Below are 21,478 nucleotides of genomic sequence, written 5' to 3'. Positions count from 1 at the left end.
TTTTATGATACCTACTTGAACTTAGAGAACATGTTAATATTCCATCAAAATTGCCCCATTTTTAGCATTGGAAAACTGAGAAAAATGATACTTCTGAAACTTTTTTTCCCGCTAATTGTAAAATTTTAAAAAGTGGACCTTCATAGTTTTCCCCTAAATATTTTGTTTAGGGGGAAATAAAGCATTTAGGGGGAAGTAGTTTAGAAATTTTTTTTTAAATATATCGAATAAAAGATTCGTTAAAATATCATAGTATTCAGATATATAATGGTAATTTAAGGAAACTGGGTTGTCCTTGACAATGAAAATTGCCGAAATTTCAGTTAAGAGTTTTTTAGAAAGTAAAATTTTATATCTGAGAAAAATCATTGGGGCATACAGAACGAATAATTTATTTTAATTATAATGCAATAGAAAAGTATTCCCATCTGAAAGTATCTATTTTTAATCAAGAAAGCTAATATGTTTTGTGAAATATAATTTTCAACTTCATAACTACAAATCGGTACGTTCAGGAAAAATAATTTTGAGTAAAATTACTCTAAAATTAGCATAATACATGAGCATATGTTTTATAATTCCGGTGAACTTATTTCCATTTAAATATGACAATGATAAAAAAAAATTGAAAAATAAATATTATGTAAACTGAAGATCTAAAAAATATGATATTACATGATAAATAGCCTCTAAAAATTAATACTATTTCTCATAAAAAATATCTTTAATAGATACATAATGTTTATAAATATTATTATATAAGGTTTCATGCGATTGTAATGTTTGAAGAAAACTGGTTTCGAGAAAAAGGAAATAAAACTACATTAGCAGACGTTAGAAAAGGGAAAAACTATACTGGGAAAGCCGACTCCAAAATAAGACTACATTAGCAGGCGATAGATATTTCAAAAGCTATAATGTGAAAGCCGACTCTAAAATGAAAATACATTAGCAAACGATAGATAATGGAAAAACTATACTGCGAAAACCGACTCCAAAATAAAACTACATTAGCAGACGATAGACATTTCAAAAGCTATACTGTAAAAGCCGACTCCAAAATAAAAAAAGGGATAAATTGCCAATTTATTGCTTACGCATTTTGAGGCTTCAACAATTTATTGCCTTCAAATCCTTCAAAAACCTCAAATAAAAACAACACCATGTTCTAACATAATAAAACGCTCTATCTTTCTATCATATGAACTCCTAATAGATTCTTCGCTAAAGTATAATTTATAAGTGTTCGACTTTCCTAACTTATAGAAATTGTACATTTCTGTAATTAGTGAATTGCCCTCTTTTTTTTCTTTTTTTTTTAAAATCAAAAATCAAGTTTTTTTGAAGTTACAAATGTTTCTAAGAAGAGTAGATAAAAAGGGAGATAAAAATTTCCTAACATTAATTTTTTTTTCCTTGTTCAGTATAGATAGAATTATGTTAATATCGATCGTAATACTTTGGAATATTTGAAATTAATTCAATATTAAAGTTTTAAGAAAATTATACCATTCTTTTTATTTAAATTTAGAAACGTTAGAAGTACGTTACTGGATTTTAGTCGGTATTCAGATTTAAACACTATAAATAAATCAAAATACAAAAGGCACTGTATGCTTTCATTGTGAAGATTTTTTCCATCAAAAGAAAGATTATGCCTTGCTTATAACATTAAAGAACAGTTCTGAAATTTCAAAAAAAAATCGAATTTTAACCTCAGATTGATTAATGAATGCTCAAGAACTGCCTTGACAAATCGGCCTATTATATTTGGAGGTGATAAATTAAAGGAATCTTCAAAATCGGGAATTAAAGGAATCTTCTCTGAATCTTCAAAAATCGGAACTATAATTACTCGATTATTTTCTGATCGTTTCAGCTACCTACCCCATAATTTACACTAATTTTAAGTTTTTTTACTTTTTCATATATGAAATATACAAATAAAACGTGTTGTAATCGTCAAGAAATTTGACTAGTCCTTAATCCGAAAAACACGTTTTTGGAATTATGTCGACTTATTTGTGGACTCTCTGAGCTAGGTGGATGAAATTTGCAATTTTAAGTATTTTTCCATAACCAAAATTATTAAAAAACAATTTTATAAATTTTAAAACGGTTTAAAAATCGGTTTTGTGCAATAATATTTTTCGGCATTATCGAGAAAAAACTTCAAAATCTCGCTTTATTTGTTATGAATTAAAATGTTATTTTCATTTTCCAAATAATTGCATCAATAATCAGATTTCCAGTCTCGTGATATATTTGTATTGAATTTCGTAGTTCTGGGCAAAACTGTTTGACTTGAAGAGCGCCAATGCACACATATGCATACATTATCCTTTATTATTAGTAGATAAAGATTTTATTTATTACTTAAATAAGTACCTACACATTCAGTCGAATGCCTTAAAGCTATCGAGAAATGAATGTGAAACACTGTTGCCAACATAACAATATGCAAAGCATCCCCAGCTTCAAAATCATTACTTATGACCTCTGGTCCCCTTCAACCTTGAATAGCCGTCAGTTCAACGTTTTGATCCCTGACATTGCCGGAGGCTGTTATGAAATCTATTGGAATCTAGAAAGCCCAATCTAAAATCTGATTAACCATTGATAAGATATGCAGCCATTATTAAATATGCATTCTTTATTTTTCTTCGGTATTCGCTCATGCGTGTAGGAATTGTCAACGTTCCCATGGACTGTTGTTGTCCAGTTCAATCATAGTACCATTATTCTGTTATTAATGTCTTTGGAAAAGCATTTCTAACGAGGCTTTTTAGTTGTCAGTGTTGTCCTTAACTCTTTGTCAGCAGCTGATATTATTATGGTTATAGATCTTATCCCTTATTAATTTTTGTCCTTTGTGTGACGCTTCTACTTTCAAACCATTATTTTTCTTTCAATTGCAGCTAAAATCATGAAACAGCTCAGAAAAATGTTGCCTAATTTGAAGTGTACATATATGTAGGAAAATAAAATTGAGTTTTCAAGCTTCAATTCAATTATCCAGCGGGAGTAGTCTTCTCAAAACTTTCTTGCATACTCTCCAATAAAGATTTTATCCCTTCTTCCACTGTATAAAATTGTGGTCTATGGGTATGGTCTTTCATAATATTGATAAACAATAGTTACGAAAAAAAATATTTGGTGTGAAAAGAGAATTTTCTCTAAATCTATGGCGATAATATGTATTTTAGATGCTTTCTTTGCCAAATTCATGCCAAAATTTCACAAAACTGCAATTGTAATCGCAAGATAACAGATCGAATTTCATGGAGTCTGCGTTTATGAGTTATTGCTTTACATGCATATGAATGTACAAACCTACCGACGGCCAACTATTTGACGAATTTGTTTTGAAATTGGAGAATAGCGGCATTTGAGATGCTAAACCTGTATGCAAAATTTTATTTACCTTGCCCGTTGCATTTTGTAGTAATCGAGCTCACTTGTAGTAAAACAGTCAGACAGACAGACAGACTTCCTTTGGATGAATTTCGTTCAAAATTTCATTTAAAAAAATCTACAAGTTTAGTTATTTTCCCATATACCAAGTTTCATCCATTTAGCTCAAAGCTTTTTTAAGTTCTTGTATTTACAAACAGATATAATGCCAAAAAATGTGTGTGTTTTTTTCGGGCAGGGAGATCGGAAGGGTGGAGATTCGTCAAAATCTCGAGTTCGAATTTTTTGACAATTTTAATATTTTCTCTATATTTCGTATACGTGAAAGTAAAATACAATCTAGTGAGACATATTAGATAGAAAAATTTAGATTTCTAGATTTTTCTCTCTTGTTTTGTAGAATTTGTCAATTTTTTAAATTTAATTCTTCCCCTTTCTCAAAACTAAAGCTCACGACCCTAAAAGGGCCAAGGGGTAAAGTTTTATAAACCTTTTTAACAATTTCCTTGAGGGCGAACTATATTTCGGAATTTATTTCTTATACTTACATATTATATTAAAAAATCCTTTCTAAAGAAATAAACATTTAATTTTGACTTTAAAAAAATACGTCATCAATTTGAAAACTCCTTGTTTTTAATTTTTATCTTTTTCAAGAGCATAACATTTTAAAATAAGTTGTATGAAAGAACTGATCATCAATGCAGACGCGAAATAAATTGGGTTTTTTTTATCGATATTAAATATTTGAACTTGTCATATAACGTGGGATATTTCTGAATAACAATGCTCCAAATGAATTTTTTGAAAAAAATTATAATGTACTTAATTTTAAAATTTTTGCATAAAAATAGTTTGAAAAAAAATGTAAAACAAAAACTTATCAATTAAAAGTCAAATTGCTTTGGAAATTGGAAGAAATATGATTTTTTCCTTTAAAGAAGATATAAAATAAATATCTGCTAGTTTAAATAATTTGTAGAAAATCGAGCAAATAAATTTAAAAAATTATTACATAGTTCGTGATCTAAAATATAGGTTGTATTTCTCTTCTGTTTTTAAATGTTGCATTTCGACTGATAAAAAAAACTTTTTTTTGGCATAATAAAGTCTTGAAAGTTGTAAAATCTTTTAAAAGAAGTGGATTATTTATTTTGTGGTTCAGGGACTATAGAACTACATTGAAAAATGATTGTATCAAATTTAAACAAAAAAAAATGGGCTTTGTTTTTCAATTTGAGGTTTTTTTCAAAAAGCGATATTACCAATTTGAATTTGAGAAAATAATACATAAAGATGCAAATATAGTATTAAAACATGAAATACGCTAAAGTAAAAGTTAATGTTACTTCCCAACGATTGAAAGTATAAACAAAATCCAAATGAAAATTTTAAAAAACTGTTCGGTGGTTAAGAAAATGGAATAAAAAATTTGTCCGTCTGTCTTTCTGTGATAAAGATAACTCAAACGCGCTTTGAGTTAAATGAAAGAAACTTGGCATATTGTCTTTACACCAAATTTGTAAATTTATATCAAATTTCAAGGAAATTCCATTCCGAAAAAATCTGTCTGTCCGACTATTCGAATATAAGTTAACACGAGAACTGCAAAATGGAGAACTAAATTGATATAATTCGGTATACATATTTATAGCATCTGTAGTGCAAACATCTTTCGAATTTTGTGTCAAATCCAACAAAAAGTTGCTCATTTGTCGATCTGTACTTTCAGAAACATATAAATGTGATAACTCAAAAATGCAGTGAGTTAAATATATTTAATTTGTTATGGAATTTTGTAACTACAAGTGTAATTCTGTATCAACTTTTTATTTTGATCGGTTAAGTTTACTTTAGTTTAGTTTAGTTAGATTAACGTCCCGTTTAAAGCAACACAAGGGCTATTTTGGGACGGTCCTCGTAATTTTTAACCGCGGCCAGATGACGAGGGCGACACCTGAGTTGGCACCTCCATCTCCACACCACTTGATCGGTTGAGAAAAACACGTTTAAAAAAGAAATTCGATTTTCGGATACTATTAATCGCATGCCAGGAATTAATATCACATGATAGATGCAGCAAATATCACATGATAGATGCAGTAAAAATTCTAAATTCATGCCAAAGGTTAATATTTCCTGACTGTACGCTAATGTTATGCAAGGCGCTCTCTGGGATAATACTTATATTAGAGAGCATGCGAGAACGTTTTGGAGACACCATCACCGCTGGTTTTCCCTAGTGAAATACGCGCCTGGCATATTGTATGCTAATTTGATGTACGTATCTGGTTTAGTTTTTTGCCAGCCATCTGTAAGACAATAATAGTAACTATAAGTTTCAACAAAGCACTTAGCTTCCCTATGGATCTGAGATCTTAAAAAAAAAGAAATAGAAATTCAAGTCCAAACCAACATATTTAGAAAGGGGACTCATTTAGGTTCCTTATGGACCTAGGATCTTAAGAAATAATATTAAAATCTAAATAAGGAAGTAAAAATTTTGTTAAAAACAGTTGTCATTAAAATATCTCTAACAACTAACTTTGTACCATATCCGAAACTCTCTTTGTCCTGCCCTAGATATTGTTACGAATTTTCGGGTTCGCTTGGATAGTGGTAGTGATATGGTGTGGAGAACGCTCAATCAGCAGTAGAAAAACAACGATGCTTATTTACATGAAGACAGAACAGCACACAGACGACGAGTACACAGACGACAAATATGTACAGCAGTGACGACCACAGTAGACGACAGGATTTGCCACACAGCACTTCAGTACTCGCCCCACACAACGTTGATTATCTGCCGTTGCTTCGCTATTCTCTCCAAGACTTGTTACTTGTCGGCGACTCTGACTACTCGCTCACACGACTTCCCTCAGCTTGAGAGTGCCTGTCTTTTATAGTTCCGAGGGATGGGGCTAGAATCTTCCAGACAAAGCAGGACTTCTCTGGGTCTATCTCGGTTACTACTGGATGGATCGTGAAACTTCTCGAACTTTCCAGTGTGATCCATTTTGTCGCCTAAACCGCCAAATTGATCGCCAAGCCGCCAAATGATCGCCAAGTTTGTCGCCAAGCTCTGAGGTCATTGATGCGGCAACCGCTCAGCATGCACAGGACAGATCTTACAACGGTTTTTCCCACGATGACACTATTCGTGGCGGGTAGCAAAATTACAGATTTGTAACAATATACTAACTATTCTAACTGTTCTTCCATCTCATTACAGCCGCTCACATCGGTGTCGGTATCAGTGGGCAAGAAGGCATGCAAGCGGTGCTGGCCAGTGATTTCTCTCTTGCCCAGTTCCGGTACTTGGAGAGATTGCTTCTGGTACACGGCCGCTATTCCTACTTCCGAATGAGCAAGTTTCTAAGATACTTCTTCTACAAGAACTTCGCCTTCACTCTTTGCCACTTCTGGTTCGGATTTTTCTGTGGATTCTCCGCACAAGTGAGTTCTTTTCAAGGAATTTGAACCTGCGAAATAAAACAGAAAATACGTTTTCTTTGTTTCAGGAACTTCTCTAAATGGTAAACAGAATATCCTTGAAATTTTTACAGTACAAATTTTTACAGTTGAAATTTTTACAGAGCAGTACGTGTCGTTTTGGAGTTTAATTCAAAATCAAGTTGCTGTTTTAACTTTCAACAGTAATAGTTTCTAAAAATATTGAAGTAAAAGTAAACACCATCATAAATTTTGGAATAAAAGTTATCATTGAAATGAATATAAAATAATGACACAAATATTTGTATTTACGATTTTTTCTTCTGCATTTTGATCTGGCAGTACAAAATGTAATGAATTGTAATAAAGCAAATACTATTTGGAAAGAATATGCTTGAACCTATTCTGGATAAAGTTGGAGAGAAAATTTGTTCCTAATAACGTAATTCATTTAAGTTCATTAATAACAACTTATAAATTGAACATTGTGATAGTGTCACACTATATTTTTATGATAGTGACAGTTAAAACCCAAGTGCTGTTCAAAATAATTATTTCTTAGAAAACACAAACAGGCCGGATTTTGCTTTTTTCTTCAGTAGATTTTTCTCGTGACAGTAGCAAAATATCTGCTGACTTTCTGTTTTGAAAAACAAAAAATGTTGCTTCTTTTGCATATCAGTGGTGAAGTCATTAAATTTGCTATACCAAACTATCCAATGATATAATTTCTGTTTATAAAATAATCAAAAAATTATTGGAAGAATAATTCTTTTCGATTATTTATCGTCCTATGAGAAGCAATATAAATGCTCTAAAACTCTAAAAATAAAATGAATAATTGTAAAAAACAAATATCACTTCCATAATGTTTTAAAACGACGAATATAAATTTTTTCGCATTTTAATTTTTAATAAACGGTTCATTTTCCAAAAAATAATGGAAATACCGAGCATAAATTCAAGTGGTTAATTATAGCAGATATTAAAATAAGTATTTACTTTTAATTAATGGGCAATTTTTATTTTTCAAAAACAGTCGAAATAATCGTGTCCAATAACTGATGTACAGGATAGTCACAAAATCCTTCCCTATTTAAAAAAAATTATAAAATGAACGATTAAATTTGGCATTTGGTTGTTCAGATATGTTGTAAAGACGTTTATAAAACTCTTTTTCTTAATAAAACCTTTATATGAGTAAATTTTAACACTTTACCGACCGGCCGTCGATTAATCGACGTTTTGTTCTCAGCGCTTACCAACCGGTCGTCGATTATTCGACGTTTGCTCCCCAGCGCTTACCGACCGGTCGTCGATTAATCGACTTTTGACCGATCTGTGGTGACTACGTTTTCCACCAATTCAGCATGCCCTGAAAAAAATTCAGCTGTCGTTTTCTCGAGTGCAGCTGGGTGCGATCTGCAGCTGAGCGGGCGGTGAAATGGCATAGTATGTTCGAACCGCTACCGGTCGGTAAAGTGTTAATATAAGCACCCCTGGTAGCTCGAAAAATGCTAAGACTGTATTCCAATTCTTGCTAAATGTTGACCAACATTTCAGGTGTAGCATCTGCATTCTAAATTTCAGTGTATCGATATATTCAATTGGCTTTGTAAACAGATTAGCCTTCATGCAACTCCAAATTTGTTATTGAACATCGACTTGAATTGCTGAAAACCTGTTGAATTGTTTCTTTTGTTGATGCATTTTCGAACAATCGAATGTGAAATACCTAATTCTGCATTACTTGTGCTATTTGTAGACTATAAAAATTTCTGAGTACACGACTATCCCATAATAAATATTTTACAATATTATATTCCTTGGTTATTTTGTTATAATTTTTTGCAATCAGCGTAAAACTTTATGACCACCCAATATTGTTACGGGATTTTGATAGTGGGTGTATGGTGTGAGAAAACAATCAGCAGGCCTCCGTAGAAAAACAAACACTTTTATTTACACTCGAAGATACGAACACAAAGAAGACGAATACACAGACGACAAATATTTACAGCCGAGAAGAAGACAGGACAGCAGACATTAGCCCACAAGTAGTAATCGACCACATCACACAAAGCGGCCATACATAATCCAGTAGGAGAGGTCCGAAAGGGATGAACTTCTCGCTGTCTCCTCGTTTTAGCTGCCGACTCACTACTTCTCACAACTGGCTACTACACATAAGATACGCCGCTGCTTCCACAGTAGATAGCAGGACTCGGCACACAGCAGTTCAGCACAACATTGGCACTCGGCTGTTTCTTCGCTATCCTGTCGAAGACTCGTTACTTGTCGGTGACTGCGACTACAATTCAATTCACGACGACTCTCGACGACACTCCCGCAGTTTCAGAGTGCCGGTCTTTTATAGTTCCCTGGAGGTGGGCCTAGAATCTTCTAGACTAGTCAGGCGTATCTCGGTTCCTAATGGACGGATTGATAAAATTCTAGAAGTTTCGAGCATTATCCATTTTGTCGCCAAATGGTCGCCAAGTTTGTCGCCAAGCTCTGGGACCACTGGCTCGGCATCCGTCAGCATCCAATACGGATCACTGTAAATCAGTCTTTCATATGATGACACTATTCGTGATGGGAAGCAACATTACAGGTTTGTAACAATATGTTTTCATATCTCCATATTTTTGGCAAAAGACTTTTTTATAGAGGATAAAATCATTTCAAATTCATAAATATTGAATTTCTGCCTGTTTTTCAAGCGGTGTTACTGAAAGCAACAGAGTTTTCGCCCCTAACGATACCATAGATTCTAAAATTTTTTGGTGCAATTAAAAATGGCATTAAAGTATTTGGCAAAATCACCTGCTATTTGATTGATTATGCTTCTCCGTGTGAGTATCAGTTCTCAAACGGGAAGCGTATTTACTTTTTTTATTCTATTTTTTAATTATTTATTTATTCTATTATTTGTTTCATAAATTAATTTGTTCAATTTTTTAGACCTTGTATGACCCCAATTTCATCTCTTGTTACAACGTCTTCTACACATCTATGCCGGTTTTAGCGCTGGGAATTTTCGATCAGGTAAGAAATATTCAGCAATTCTATCTTGTCTTTAGCTATTTTTTCTCTTATAAAATATAATAAGAGATTTTTAATGTAATCCATTTACGATTTCAAAGTCTGATTTTCAATAATATTAAATATATTTTTCTGAATAAAAGCCGAAAAGTAACATCTCTAGCTTTTTATTTTCTTCTAATACGAAATATACGAAGAGAAAGTATTGTAACCATCAAAAAATTCGAACTTCGATTCGGATTTTTGTCGAATCTTTACATGACAGGCCTCCCTAATTCCACGATACACTTTTTGGGAATTATGTCTGATTACCTATAAACACGATAACTCAAGACCCCTCAGACTTAGATGGATGAAATTTGACAAATTCAACTTTCAAGCAAATCATTAAATTTCCCATAAATAGAACACTCCGATATTTGTCATGTCTTCACTAATTTAGATTGAGCTATTTTTACTCACAGCAAAGTACACAAGCACAAAATAACAAATCGGTTACACAATAGAAAGAGGGCAGGTGCCAATTCAACTGAACTTGTCAAAGCTACTGATTTGAAACCAGCTCTGTCCTTGTCACCGGACGAAGACAAATCTCCACCTTACCTCAATAACAACCACTCCGGCGACGACTCAGTGTCATGCAGTACAATAGTAAAACTGCTTTTATACTCATATGACAATGCTTATATTCATATGACAATGCCTAATGAAAACTTTTTATTTCATAATCGAGGTACGCAAAAATCCTTAAAAAGGTGCAAAAAGTGCGTTTTTATGAAACTTGAACGTCCTTGCGGCAGCTCGAGATAAACTCTAATATTTTTTTTTATAATTTTTATTTATTTTATCTATACCAAAAGACAACTTTTCAGCGCTATTATAAATTTAAAATAAAAAGTTGATTATTTCGTTTAAAAAAATGTATCAAAAATTTTAATTTTATGATACTTTAACGTCCTTGCAGCACCTCAAGACCTACTCCAATATTTTTCATATTTATAATTTATTTTATCTACACCAAAAGGCAACTTTTCCGCGCTATTACAAATTAAAAATCAAAAATTGATTTTTTCGTTCCACCCTATTGTATATATACCTCCCGTGATGAAATAAATCGAAGCTTTAAAATTTTAAAAGTTTCTTTTATTCGGCCAAGCATATTTTAAAATCTGTTTATATATATATATATATATATATATATATATATATATATATATATATATAATATTATTTTATGTGAGCATAATGCAGTTGTGACCAGCAGTGACGAGACTTTTTATCTTTTTAACTTCTTTTTAATCCATCGGGAAAGCATAATTATTTACAAGCATAGACGCGGACAAGACGTCCGCCGCAGCGCAGTACAAAAGCCGAAGTGGGGAAAAAAGGGTCGAAATAATTTATCCCTTGCCTTATATAACCTTAGATTTTGATAGGGAAAATATTTCTTCACAGTGCTAATATATTATTAAGATTCTGATAGGGATTTCTGACACATGTCAATCACATGTAAGGGAAACACAGGGATCTTTTAAGAAAGAATGTGCTTACTGGACATTTTTACCCACTCACGCCGAGCGTGTGAAAGTATCGGCGTTTAGCTGACTAAGCAATTTTATAAAGCTTCTCTTGAATTAATTAAGTAGCGACAGTGGGATTGGATCACGAAATAAGAGAATGAACTTACTATGGCCTAAATTAAGATAAAAGCTTGGAAATTAATTAAGTTGAAATTAAAGTTTAAAATATCATTACATATATATATATATATATATATATATATATATATATATATATATATATATATATATATATATATGAAACATGATAAAAATGTATTTATCACTGATAAAGCAAATAATAACATCAATAGCTGAAATTATTGTTATATATTTCCACTTAATGAATTTCGCCCTTACTCAACTATAATAATCAATAACCGAAATTATTTGTTCCAGATGTATCATCAACTCTGTAGATTGCGTCGTTCGTTAAACGAACCGATGTCAGTGATTGTACATAATTTTATTGAGAGTAATTTGTGATGTTTCATCTTTATCTCTATCGGCCTGCTTTTTTTCTATCTTCAGAACGACCGTTTTATATCTGTACCCTTATCAAGAATCCGTTTCTGTTTCATCCTTGCGGGCATTTCGGTAAAATCTATAACGAATAAAAACTTACTTATCAAATCATTCTGAAAACGATATCTGTAGATTAATGATTTCACTTATTTGAAGGGCAAAATATATAAGATTAGACAAAACTTCATTTTTTCTTCAGTTTAACTTGTCATTTAGCAAAAATACATGTACCAGATCACACCTTTTAAACCATTGTTGATTAATTAACTGGACCAGCAATCAGTGAGTGGTTTATCTCTGCCCATACACGAAAATGATATGACTTTCTGCCACGAGTAAGTTAATCGACTATTAATGTTTTATTTGTTCGATGGTTTGTTAATATAAATACAGCTGTGAACTTTTTTCTGTATCGCATAAGCTGCATTGGACTGTTGGGACAGTCTTGCCTATAGAGTTGCTGACTCGGAAACCTATTCCAACCAGCAAGAGTAGTTTCCGTAAAACTTTCTCGCATATTTGCTAATAAACTTGTCACATAAGAGAACGCCTTACATGGCATCGACGTACAAAAGCTACGAAATATTTACTTCTGGCATGAATTTAGCTTTTTTACTGAATCTATCGTGTCATCCTTGGCGAGGGTTTTTTTTTTTTTTGGCAATTAATCCTTTGCGTGCTTTAAATAGTATCCAAAAATGGAATTTCTGTTTTAGACACGTTTTTCTTAACCAAAAATTTCACACAAAACTGCACTTGTAGTCACAAGATCCCGTGCCGAATTTCATGTGTTTAAGACATTGCATTTTTGAATTATCGAGTTCGTTTGTTTCAGAAAGTACCGATGGACAGATAGTCAACCCGTGGTTGGATTTGGCTCAAAATTTGATAGATGTCTGGACTATAGATGTTGAATATGTGTACTGAATCTTATCTATCTAGCTCTTTTCATTTTGTAATTACCGTGTTAATTTATATACGAACAGCCGGACAGGCGGACTTCCTCTGAACAAATTTTAGTTTTATACTTGCATTTAGCACCATTCGTTTTTATACTTGCATTAAGCACCTTTTACCGTTTGTTAATGTTTTACATGGTCTCATTGCTTCTCATTAAGTTTTCATTATCATATGTTAATACCCATGTTCATATTATATTACCAGAAATTTAATTTTTTAAAGTGCTATATTTTAACCAGTTTTATGTTGATATCATAAATTTTATATTTTATAATCTGCTCTGATTTTACCGTTTGCTTGGCGCAGTATAGCCAAACATGGTTCTTGCGCCATGGGACCACAAACAAACAAACTGAACAAATTTTAGTACAAATATTTAGTAATCTACAAGTTTGGTGTAAAGACCATATACCAAATTTCAACCATCTAGCTGAAAGCGTTTTATAACTATCTCTGTCACAGACAGACAGACGGACATTTTCCGACAACGTATTTTTCGAACTCAGAGAGGTCTAAAATGTGCAGAAAAAAATTCAAAAATTCTTCTAAATCTGTTGCTCGAATTTTTTGATGATTACGATACTTTCTCTATACAATATAAACGAAAAAGTAAAAAGGGAGCGCGATGCCTGGATGGTAAGGTATCAATTTTAGAATCAGAAAGTTGTTAGTTCGAGACTATTTCTTCGATGATCGGCCATATATGTACCTAATACTCTTTGAATCTGACGTCCAGAATATATTCATGTATATTATGGTTGGCTGTGGGGAGTTTCCGATTCTGGAAATATATAGTACATAGGAAGTTCTTATATAGTTCTGGAAATATATAGGAAGGATATAGTTCTCGTTAACAGTCCACTGTTTAAAAATACGAATCTGTCACCAAATAAGCAATGTGTTGTATTGAAAATGGACCTTTAAATGAAATTAATTCAAATTTAGCCCTTATCCAATTCATTATGCATCTAAACTTGGCATATCCTTATTCTAAAGTGGTATGGGAATTTAAACGCGATAATAACGAAGTTTGAATCAGTCTTTCATCTACCTACTGTTCTAAATGACGATGTTCGTCCTAAAATTGCTTGAAAATAGGATGTTAATCAGTCTAATAAAAGCATGTTTATGTGCCAAGGCAACGAAATTAAATATATTTTAATTAATAATATTTTTGGGGGGTTTTCTCTTCCAGGACGTGAATGACCGCTATTCTTTGCACTATCCTAAACTGTACACTCCAGGGCACTCGAACCTGCTCTTCAACAAGAAAGAGTTCCTGAAATCTCTGGTTCACGGAGTTTGCACTTCTTTCACTCTGTTCTTCGTGCCCTACGGATCCTTTTACGAAAGCATAAACAAAGACGGACTGAATATGGATGGACATCAAATTTTAGGCACAGTCGTGTCCACTCTACTGGTGCTAGTAGTGACCGCTCAGGTAAGGAAAACATTTGTCTTCAAACAGCAAGCGTTCACTTTGTTTTTTAATAATGATTGCCAATTGTTAATCATTTGGCAAGCAGATGTGGTAATCATTTCACATGCAGATGTGGTAATCATTTCACATGCAGATGTGGTAATCATTTCGCATGCAGATGTGGTAATCATTTCGCATGCAGATGTGGTAATCATTTCGCATGCAGATGTGGTAATCAAATGGCATGCAGATGTGACAATCAAATGGCATGCAGATGTGACAATCATTTGACATGCAGGTGTGACAATCATTTGGCCTACAGATATAAATGTACCTGCCAATATATGCCTTTTATTTTAATTTCAGTTTATATATAAATTTTTCCATTTTTTTAAACCTGTTGTCTTCTACTTAGCTTCGATTCATTGGAGAATCATCGATTCTTTAACTTTTTAGTGTTTTTGTTGCAACTTATGCAATCCTTTGATGTATAGATGTATGCACCAATTATCCGTTCATGTTATAACTTCTGATTTGTACATAAATTTTTTCGATTTCTTTCAAAGTGGTTGTTTTCTGTCTTTTCTTTGGAACATTGGAATAAGATTAAATCTCCCCGTCGCATCTGAACTTTTACTTGGTTTGCATACATCATACTTCTGTTTATTTGTATATGTAATTTATGTTGCCATTCTGTAGGTTAATTTGAAGATGATAATGAATTCTAATTTTTCTAATTTCAAATTAGTATGATTAAAAAAAGCAAGTAAGCAACATTATCCACCGATTACTGACTGGCTTCTGTCGTCAGTCTCTGCTTAAAGTCCTCTACCAAAGCTCCTTCAAAGTTGTTTTGACTAACAGAAAATGTTGCACGTCTCTTTACCAAGAATTCCTGATTCCAGCGCTTGGTTCGATTTGTTGCACCAAGTATTATCAGAACTTGTTGATAAGCCATTTTTCCTGCTTCCAAATCGCTTGTCAAATTTATTGCTCTTTCGTCATAAAAACCAACGTTAAGAACTTTTCTGTTGCACAAAACAGATATTAAATTGGACTCGACGACACATCCGAATAAAATGTAGACATGGGAAATTAGAATTTATATAATCACACGGAGTACATGGCAATTACATGATTATCAAACGTGCGCCAGATAATGTGAACATGCTTCATAATTACTGTCTGAATGTAAAACTTATGTTCTAGAGAAATCTCAGAAAACCGGCGCCGTATGATGCTGTGAATGCTTTCTAACATTGGATGGTAGATAATTGTATCACCATATGACGGGTGTTATATTTTGCATTTACTTTTTAGAAAAATGATATTTAATATTTATTTCATTCGCAATAATATTTATTTATTTTTTAATCTGAGCTTTTGTCAATGTGATAGCAACTGGTTTATAAAAGCTAATTTTTTTTCTCATGCATACGTAACGTTCTCGAGTAGGTTAAATTTTATTTTTATTTCGCACGAGCTAAATTACTGATAAATATGGTTAAATTATTTTTTTTAAAAACGATCATTTAAAAATAGAAATTTAATTTGTAATTCAAAAGTTTAAGTGAATGACAACGTTGTTACATTTTTTTTTTTTAATTTAGAGAAAGTGGCAACGTTGTTGTAATATTCCATAAAAATAAAATAAAAGATGTCGATTTAAAAAATGTTTAACTTCTTGCTTTGTTAAGAATATATACTTTATTGCGAAGAATCTGGGATTCAAATAAAGTGAGTGACATCAGTAATCGGATAATATAATATAAAACATAAACTTTGTTTTGAGAAAGATAACGTGCGAGTTTTTTTTTTTTTTTTTTTTTTTTTTGTGACTGTTTAGGAAACAAGATTTTCGACTATATGTTAAAACGGGACTTCGACTTACATAATCTTCCAATGATAAACGTCGAACACTAGCGTTGCAAGATGTTTCAGTGTCTGTCGGTCTTTTACACTCAAGACAAAAGAAATTTGTAACACCTCATAACTGGTCATTCGTTTATGTGACGTTTGGCAAGAATCATTTTGCTACAGTTAATCAAGTCAGCAATCATTTGAATAAGAAAAAGAGAATAAAATAATATGTAAAACAGCAGCAGTAATAACTTAACTAGTCCATCTGACTTCGACTGGTCTGCTCAAACTCTCAAACACTAGATCAATTTTAATTGAATCAAACATTCACTACACTGTGTAGAAGAAACAGTCTCTTCAACTAATGAATCTGTTGCGATTGGCGATAGCGAGGATCGAACTCGCAACCTTATGGTTCGTAGACGAGTAACATGACCACAAGACAAAAGTAATTACTCATGTCTCGTAGCTGTTATCTGACTTATAAAGCGTCACCACAAATCATGTGACTCAAATGTTTGTGCTAAGGTTCAATGCATCATATTAAGTTGGCTTAAGGCAATTATTATGAGAATATTCAAAATTTTAAACTTCTGTCTGTATTGTATTGAAATAACTTTATCCTTTCACTGACTATACGTAAGTTAGATTATTGCAATCGGGGCAAATATTTTTCACTATCCCTGTATTCTGAATGATTGAAGATATTCTTTACACTAAAATTTTGATTTATATTTAAAGATTCTCTAATAAAGCGCAAACCGTTCTAATGTTCCAGATACAAGCAAATATGTTAAAGGGGAAAAACTTTGAAAAGCTTTTAGTTTCATAAAACTTTTTCTGAAGTAAAAATAAATAAATAAAAATCTGATTCCAGAAAAAAAAAAACTGCTGTATACGCTCACCTGGTGCAAGTTGAATTCATCAGTGTCAAACTCTTTTTCTGAAAAAGAATGTGGATTTGATAAAGAGATGATGGCTTAGGTGTAATTTTTACCATCTGACTGTAGTTAAAAATTATAAAGTAGATTTTATATGCACTAGGTCAGGGTGCATGAAAGAACTTCTGTCTAATTAGATCTTGAGCTTGACAAGCCTGTCTGACAGTTAGACCAAAAGCAGTCCTCCAAAATAACCACTAAATCTAACTAATAATCTAACTAATCCAACTAAACTATAATAAATAATATATTGATCTGTTGTCAGTAAAGAATTTTAATTATTTCAATTTCTTTCCCTTATGAACTTTCATTTTATATGCTACTTATTTTTAAACATAAACTTTCTTTGAATTGAATTGGATTCCACATTTTCCTTTTGGATGGTAATTAAACATAATAATCCGATTTCTCCACTTCACCGAAACATTTGAATCATTCTCAAAAGATTATGAAAAAAAAAAATGTTATGATGCCATAAAATAGTAAATTTAAAATATCAATCATCTGTGCAAATTATAATAAATTCTCCATCGTACCATTTAAAATTTGTGATTTTTCTCGTCAGGTGGCGCTAGACACATCATACTGGACAATTTGCAACCACATCGTTATTTTTGGCAGCGTGGCATTCTTTTTCGCCCTGACTCTGTTCATCAACAGCAACTTCATCGCCAGCAAATATATCGGTGTCTTTCGTATGACCTTGAGCTCGCCAACCTTCTGGATCACCTGCATTTTGGTGCTCACCATCCTGCTCATCCCTATCATCAGCGTCCGGTTTTACTATGTGCACGTCCATCCAACCCTCTCGGATAGGGTGAGGCTGAAGCAGAGGAGGATGCGAATCCATTCCGAACCATCCGAGCCCCAGATCATGCTTCCTCAGATCATGAGAAGGCCCAGCAGAAGAAAGTCCATGAGATCAGGGTATGCCTTTGCTCATCAAGAAGGCTTCGGTCGGCTCATCATGAGCGGGAAGATAATGAAGAAATCCAAGTCGAGCTCCATCGGCAACAACATGTTGCCGCCATTGTTGCCAGGCACCATCACCAATTACAGACCAACAATCAAGGTCTGAAGACTTTCTGTGCTACACGTCTACGGGTTTACATAATAATGGCAACTATTTTTCTGTCGCCAGAACATAAGAGTTCAAAATATTCTTATTCAAAGATTATTAAAGATGTTCCCGATGAGTTACATCAATTTTGGAGCTACCATTCACCAACTAACATAATTTTAAAAGATCCTCCAACTCTTTCCACGACAATATCCAAAGACTAATTTGACTGATTTTTGAAATTTTGCCAATATTTTAAATGCAATGTTAATCGTTCTATACCAAACTACTAACACCAAGAACGTCCACTTAACTATCAACTCCAGCCTCTACTTTTTATTGATGGAATCATATTTTTATGACTGTTTGGAACATATTCAACTATTTTCAGGGAAAATAATAGGAATCTGGCATACCATCTAAGCCATACAATCTACCTAAAAATACCATTCTATAATACCTTTCAAATTTTATCTATTTTACTAGCCATCTTTCAGTGCCTAACGTCCGAAAATGACTTGGAAAGCTATAGATTTGATGCTTGAAAATCATTCTTGCCTTATTTTGTCAAGTTTTTAATGCTAACAGAACTAATAATGCCCTCTAATAAATCAATGTAGGCAAAAACCTAACTTAACTTTTAGAGATTTATCTTTTTATTTTTGATATTAGTAATAGTATAAAATATGACAACTTAAAACTCTAAATTTTAAATATAGTATTATAAGTGAAACAGATATCCCTTCTATATTGAATTCCTATTTTCAATATTTCCAATAAAATAATCAGGATTCTTGCATAAATCAGTGAACAATCTTTTCGGTGACCATCAAAGTAAGAAAAGATTTTGTGCCCTTCGACCATTAGGGCTGTATTTCAATGAAATACTTCTGTCAGACCCATATGGGTCAATGTAAGAGATCCATCCTTACAGTAGGACAATCCCAGAATTCAACGTAAAATTTATATTACATTTGAACAGATATTCGTTATTAATAAACTCTATATCTTTGTTTCTTTTATATTAAGCAAAAATTTATCTCCATTTTAAAACTTCTAAAGTCTTTTTAATACTATAAGCCTAACTTTTAATATTAGTTTGAAAGAAAATATGCGTACATATCTCTTGCCTTCTAATGTGCCTACTGTCCACAGCTTCACTAAAATATCTTCTGATTTTAACTGCAACTTTTAGTAGCAAGAAGTATTTTAGAGATAAAATTTTTAGCAGCAAAATATTCTTGCTTGTGATAATTATTTTTGTGATTATTGAGAAGCTAGTGTGTTTGTTAATCTTTTCGCATAGCTATGAATTTTCAAATCACATAGACTCGACCATTTTTAATTTTTAGAGGTATGGATAATGGAAATTTAGTTCATAGATTCAGGCTTATAAGAAAAATTTCTTAATTCGTCAATCATAGAAATCAATAGCGTAGACGAAATATTTTGCTAATGATAATAAATTTCACTTGTTCTTGCAAGATAATTATGGAAATTTCTATTTTTACTAATCTCTAAAAAATTGATGCTATATTGTGCCTGTCTAGTCTTTCAAAATGGCGGCCATTTTGCCTTAAAGTACTTAAATAGTAGTTATTCTGAATTACTTTCCGTACATAATCAATTATCCAAGCATTATTTATATATCAGCTATTTTTATTCGGCATTTGCTTTAACTATTTTTGTATTACTATAAGCTTACAACCATATCATTAATGATTTTATATTCAAAATCGTAATGCAATTTTCAAAAAAGAAAATTAAATTTTTAGGTAAGTTTTAGTTGCATCTAGATTTTACTTTCAGACTTTTTTTTTATTTTAATATAATCTCTATCGACTGTGCATGATTGATTTTTAAATTGTGCAATAGATGTCTTTATTATATAACGATTAAATCAATAATTCGATAATACTTGAGAAAACAAAACTTTCACGTCGCCAATATTTCTGATTTTTTCGCCAACCTTTAAGATAACAACCATCCTGAAGTGCTCCAAGAAACAAAGGTTTCAGAGTTATAAAGGAGGAATTGCAAAATTTAGCAAGTTATTGTTTGAAAGATTCAGGGTTATAAGTAACAAAGAATTCAAACGAAGGTTTCAGGTTTATGAAGAAAAAATTGCAAAATTTGGCGAATTATCGTTTGAAAGAAATTCAAGTTTGGCGACAGTACCGTGCTTTCAAGTATAGTCTATAATCGTAAATGACAACGTTTTATCGTTGATATGTATTCATTAATAGTTTATTTTATTACCATTTATAATCATATATAATTTGTTTCGGATAAATATTTATTTTTACATATAAAGCATGTTATTATGATATTAATTTATATTAAACTAATCATTGTAATAAAAAATGAAATTTTAAATATAAAATATTGGGACCACAAAAGAACCTTCAGGGTTCTTTCTGTAACCGGCCATTGACCTCTTCGCCTTATATTAGCCATTTCAAGGACCAAGAACATGAATAAGTTACACATCCCTGTCAAGAACTTCGAAACCAGAGTTCGTTAGTCCTGTAGACGTATCCAATCAACAGTATTATGTACAGTGCTCTTCTACAAATCTAGTGAGGTGTGATTTGTCAATCTGTATCCATAATCGTGTTTTAGAATTTAATTTAATAGTAAAAAAAGAAGGAAAAAGAAAATGAAAAGCCCAAATCAAAAAACAAGACATTAATCTGTAGAATCTTCAGTGTCTGTTATTTGTAAAATTTGGAAGAAAGCATAGGAACGCTTTCAGAATGTTTCTTTTTTGTACAAATTAAATCGTTTGTAGTTGTTGTATAAAAATTGTTATAAAATAGAGAAATAAAGAATTATTCTACGTTGATTTTTCTGGTGTCTCTCTTGAAAATTTCATTCTTTATATCAAACGGCATATAAAAAAAAATTCCCAATGAGCGCTGGTTTTGGAGAAGGTATTCCTTTATTCTTGGCAAACATTAAGAAAGATATAAAGCAATTATAGCCACTGAATGAACTCAAAGCAAATATAGGAGAAATTAGATAAGTAAAAGAACCATAAACACCAAGTCTCTTGTATACATTCAAACTTATTGAGAACCCTTTATGCACCAGTTACAAAGAGGACAATAACATTTCCCATATCCTGGTAAAAAATATTCAACTTACAGAACTGTGTTCTGTAAAAATTCAAAATCGTTCAACCTAGCCTTTCCGGTTTTATTTTTCTCTTTGTCTGAAAGCGGCACAGTACCTTCTT

At 32.1% G+C, this 21,478-nt stretch overlaps 1 protein-coding gene across 1 annotated transcript in view; it reads left to right on the top strand.

Moving 5' to 3' along the window:
* LOC129975206 (phospholipid-transporting ATPase ID-like) overlaps positions 1 to 21,085 on the top strand; it is a 147,494-nt gene extending 126,409 nt beyond the window's left edge. Inside the window, exons 20-23 of the mRNA XM_056088193.1 lie at positions 6,650 to 6,873; positions 9,835 to 9,918; positions 14,155 to 14,400; positions 17,746 to 21,085. Coding sequence (XP_055944168.1) covers positions 6,650 to 6,873; positions 9,835 to 9,918; positions 14,155 to 14,400; positions 17,746 to 18,258 — 1,067 coding nt within the window. The 3' untranslated portion in view covers positions 18,259 to 21,085. The remainder of the gene's footprint in view (positions 1 to 6,649; positions 6,874 to 9,834; positions 9,919 to 14,154; positions 14,401 to 17,745) is intronic.
* Positions 21,086 to 21,478: the final 393 nt, after the last annotated feature.

This window comes from Argiope bruennichi, chromosome 7, assembly GCF_947563725.1.
Source record: "Argiope bruennichi chromosome 7, qqArgBrue1.1, whole genome shotgun sequence".
Classification (NCBI taxonomy): domain Eukaryota; kingdom Metazoa; phylum Arthropoda; class Arachnida; order Araneae; family Araneidae; genus Argiope; species Argiope bruennichi.
Note: the sequence above shows the minus strand (reverse complement) of the source record. Positions and strands in the feature narration are given on the sequence as shown.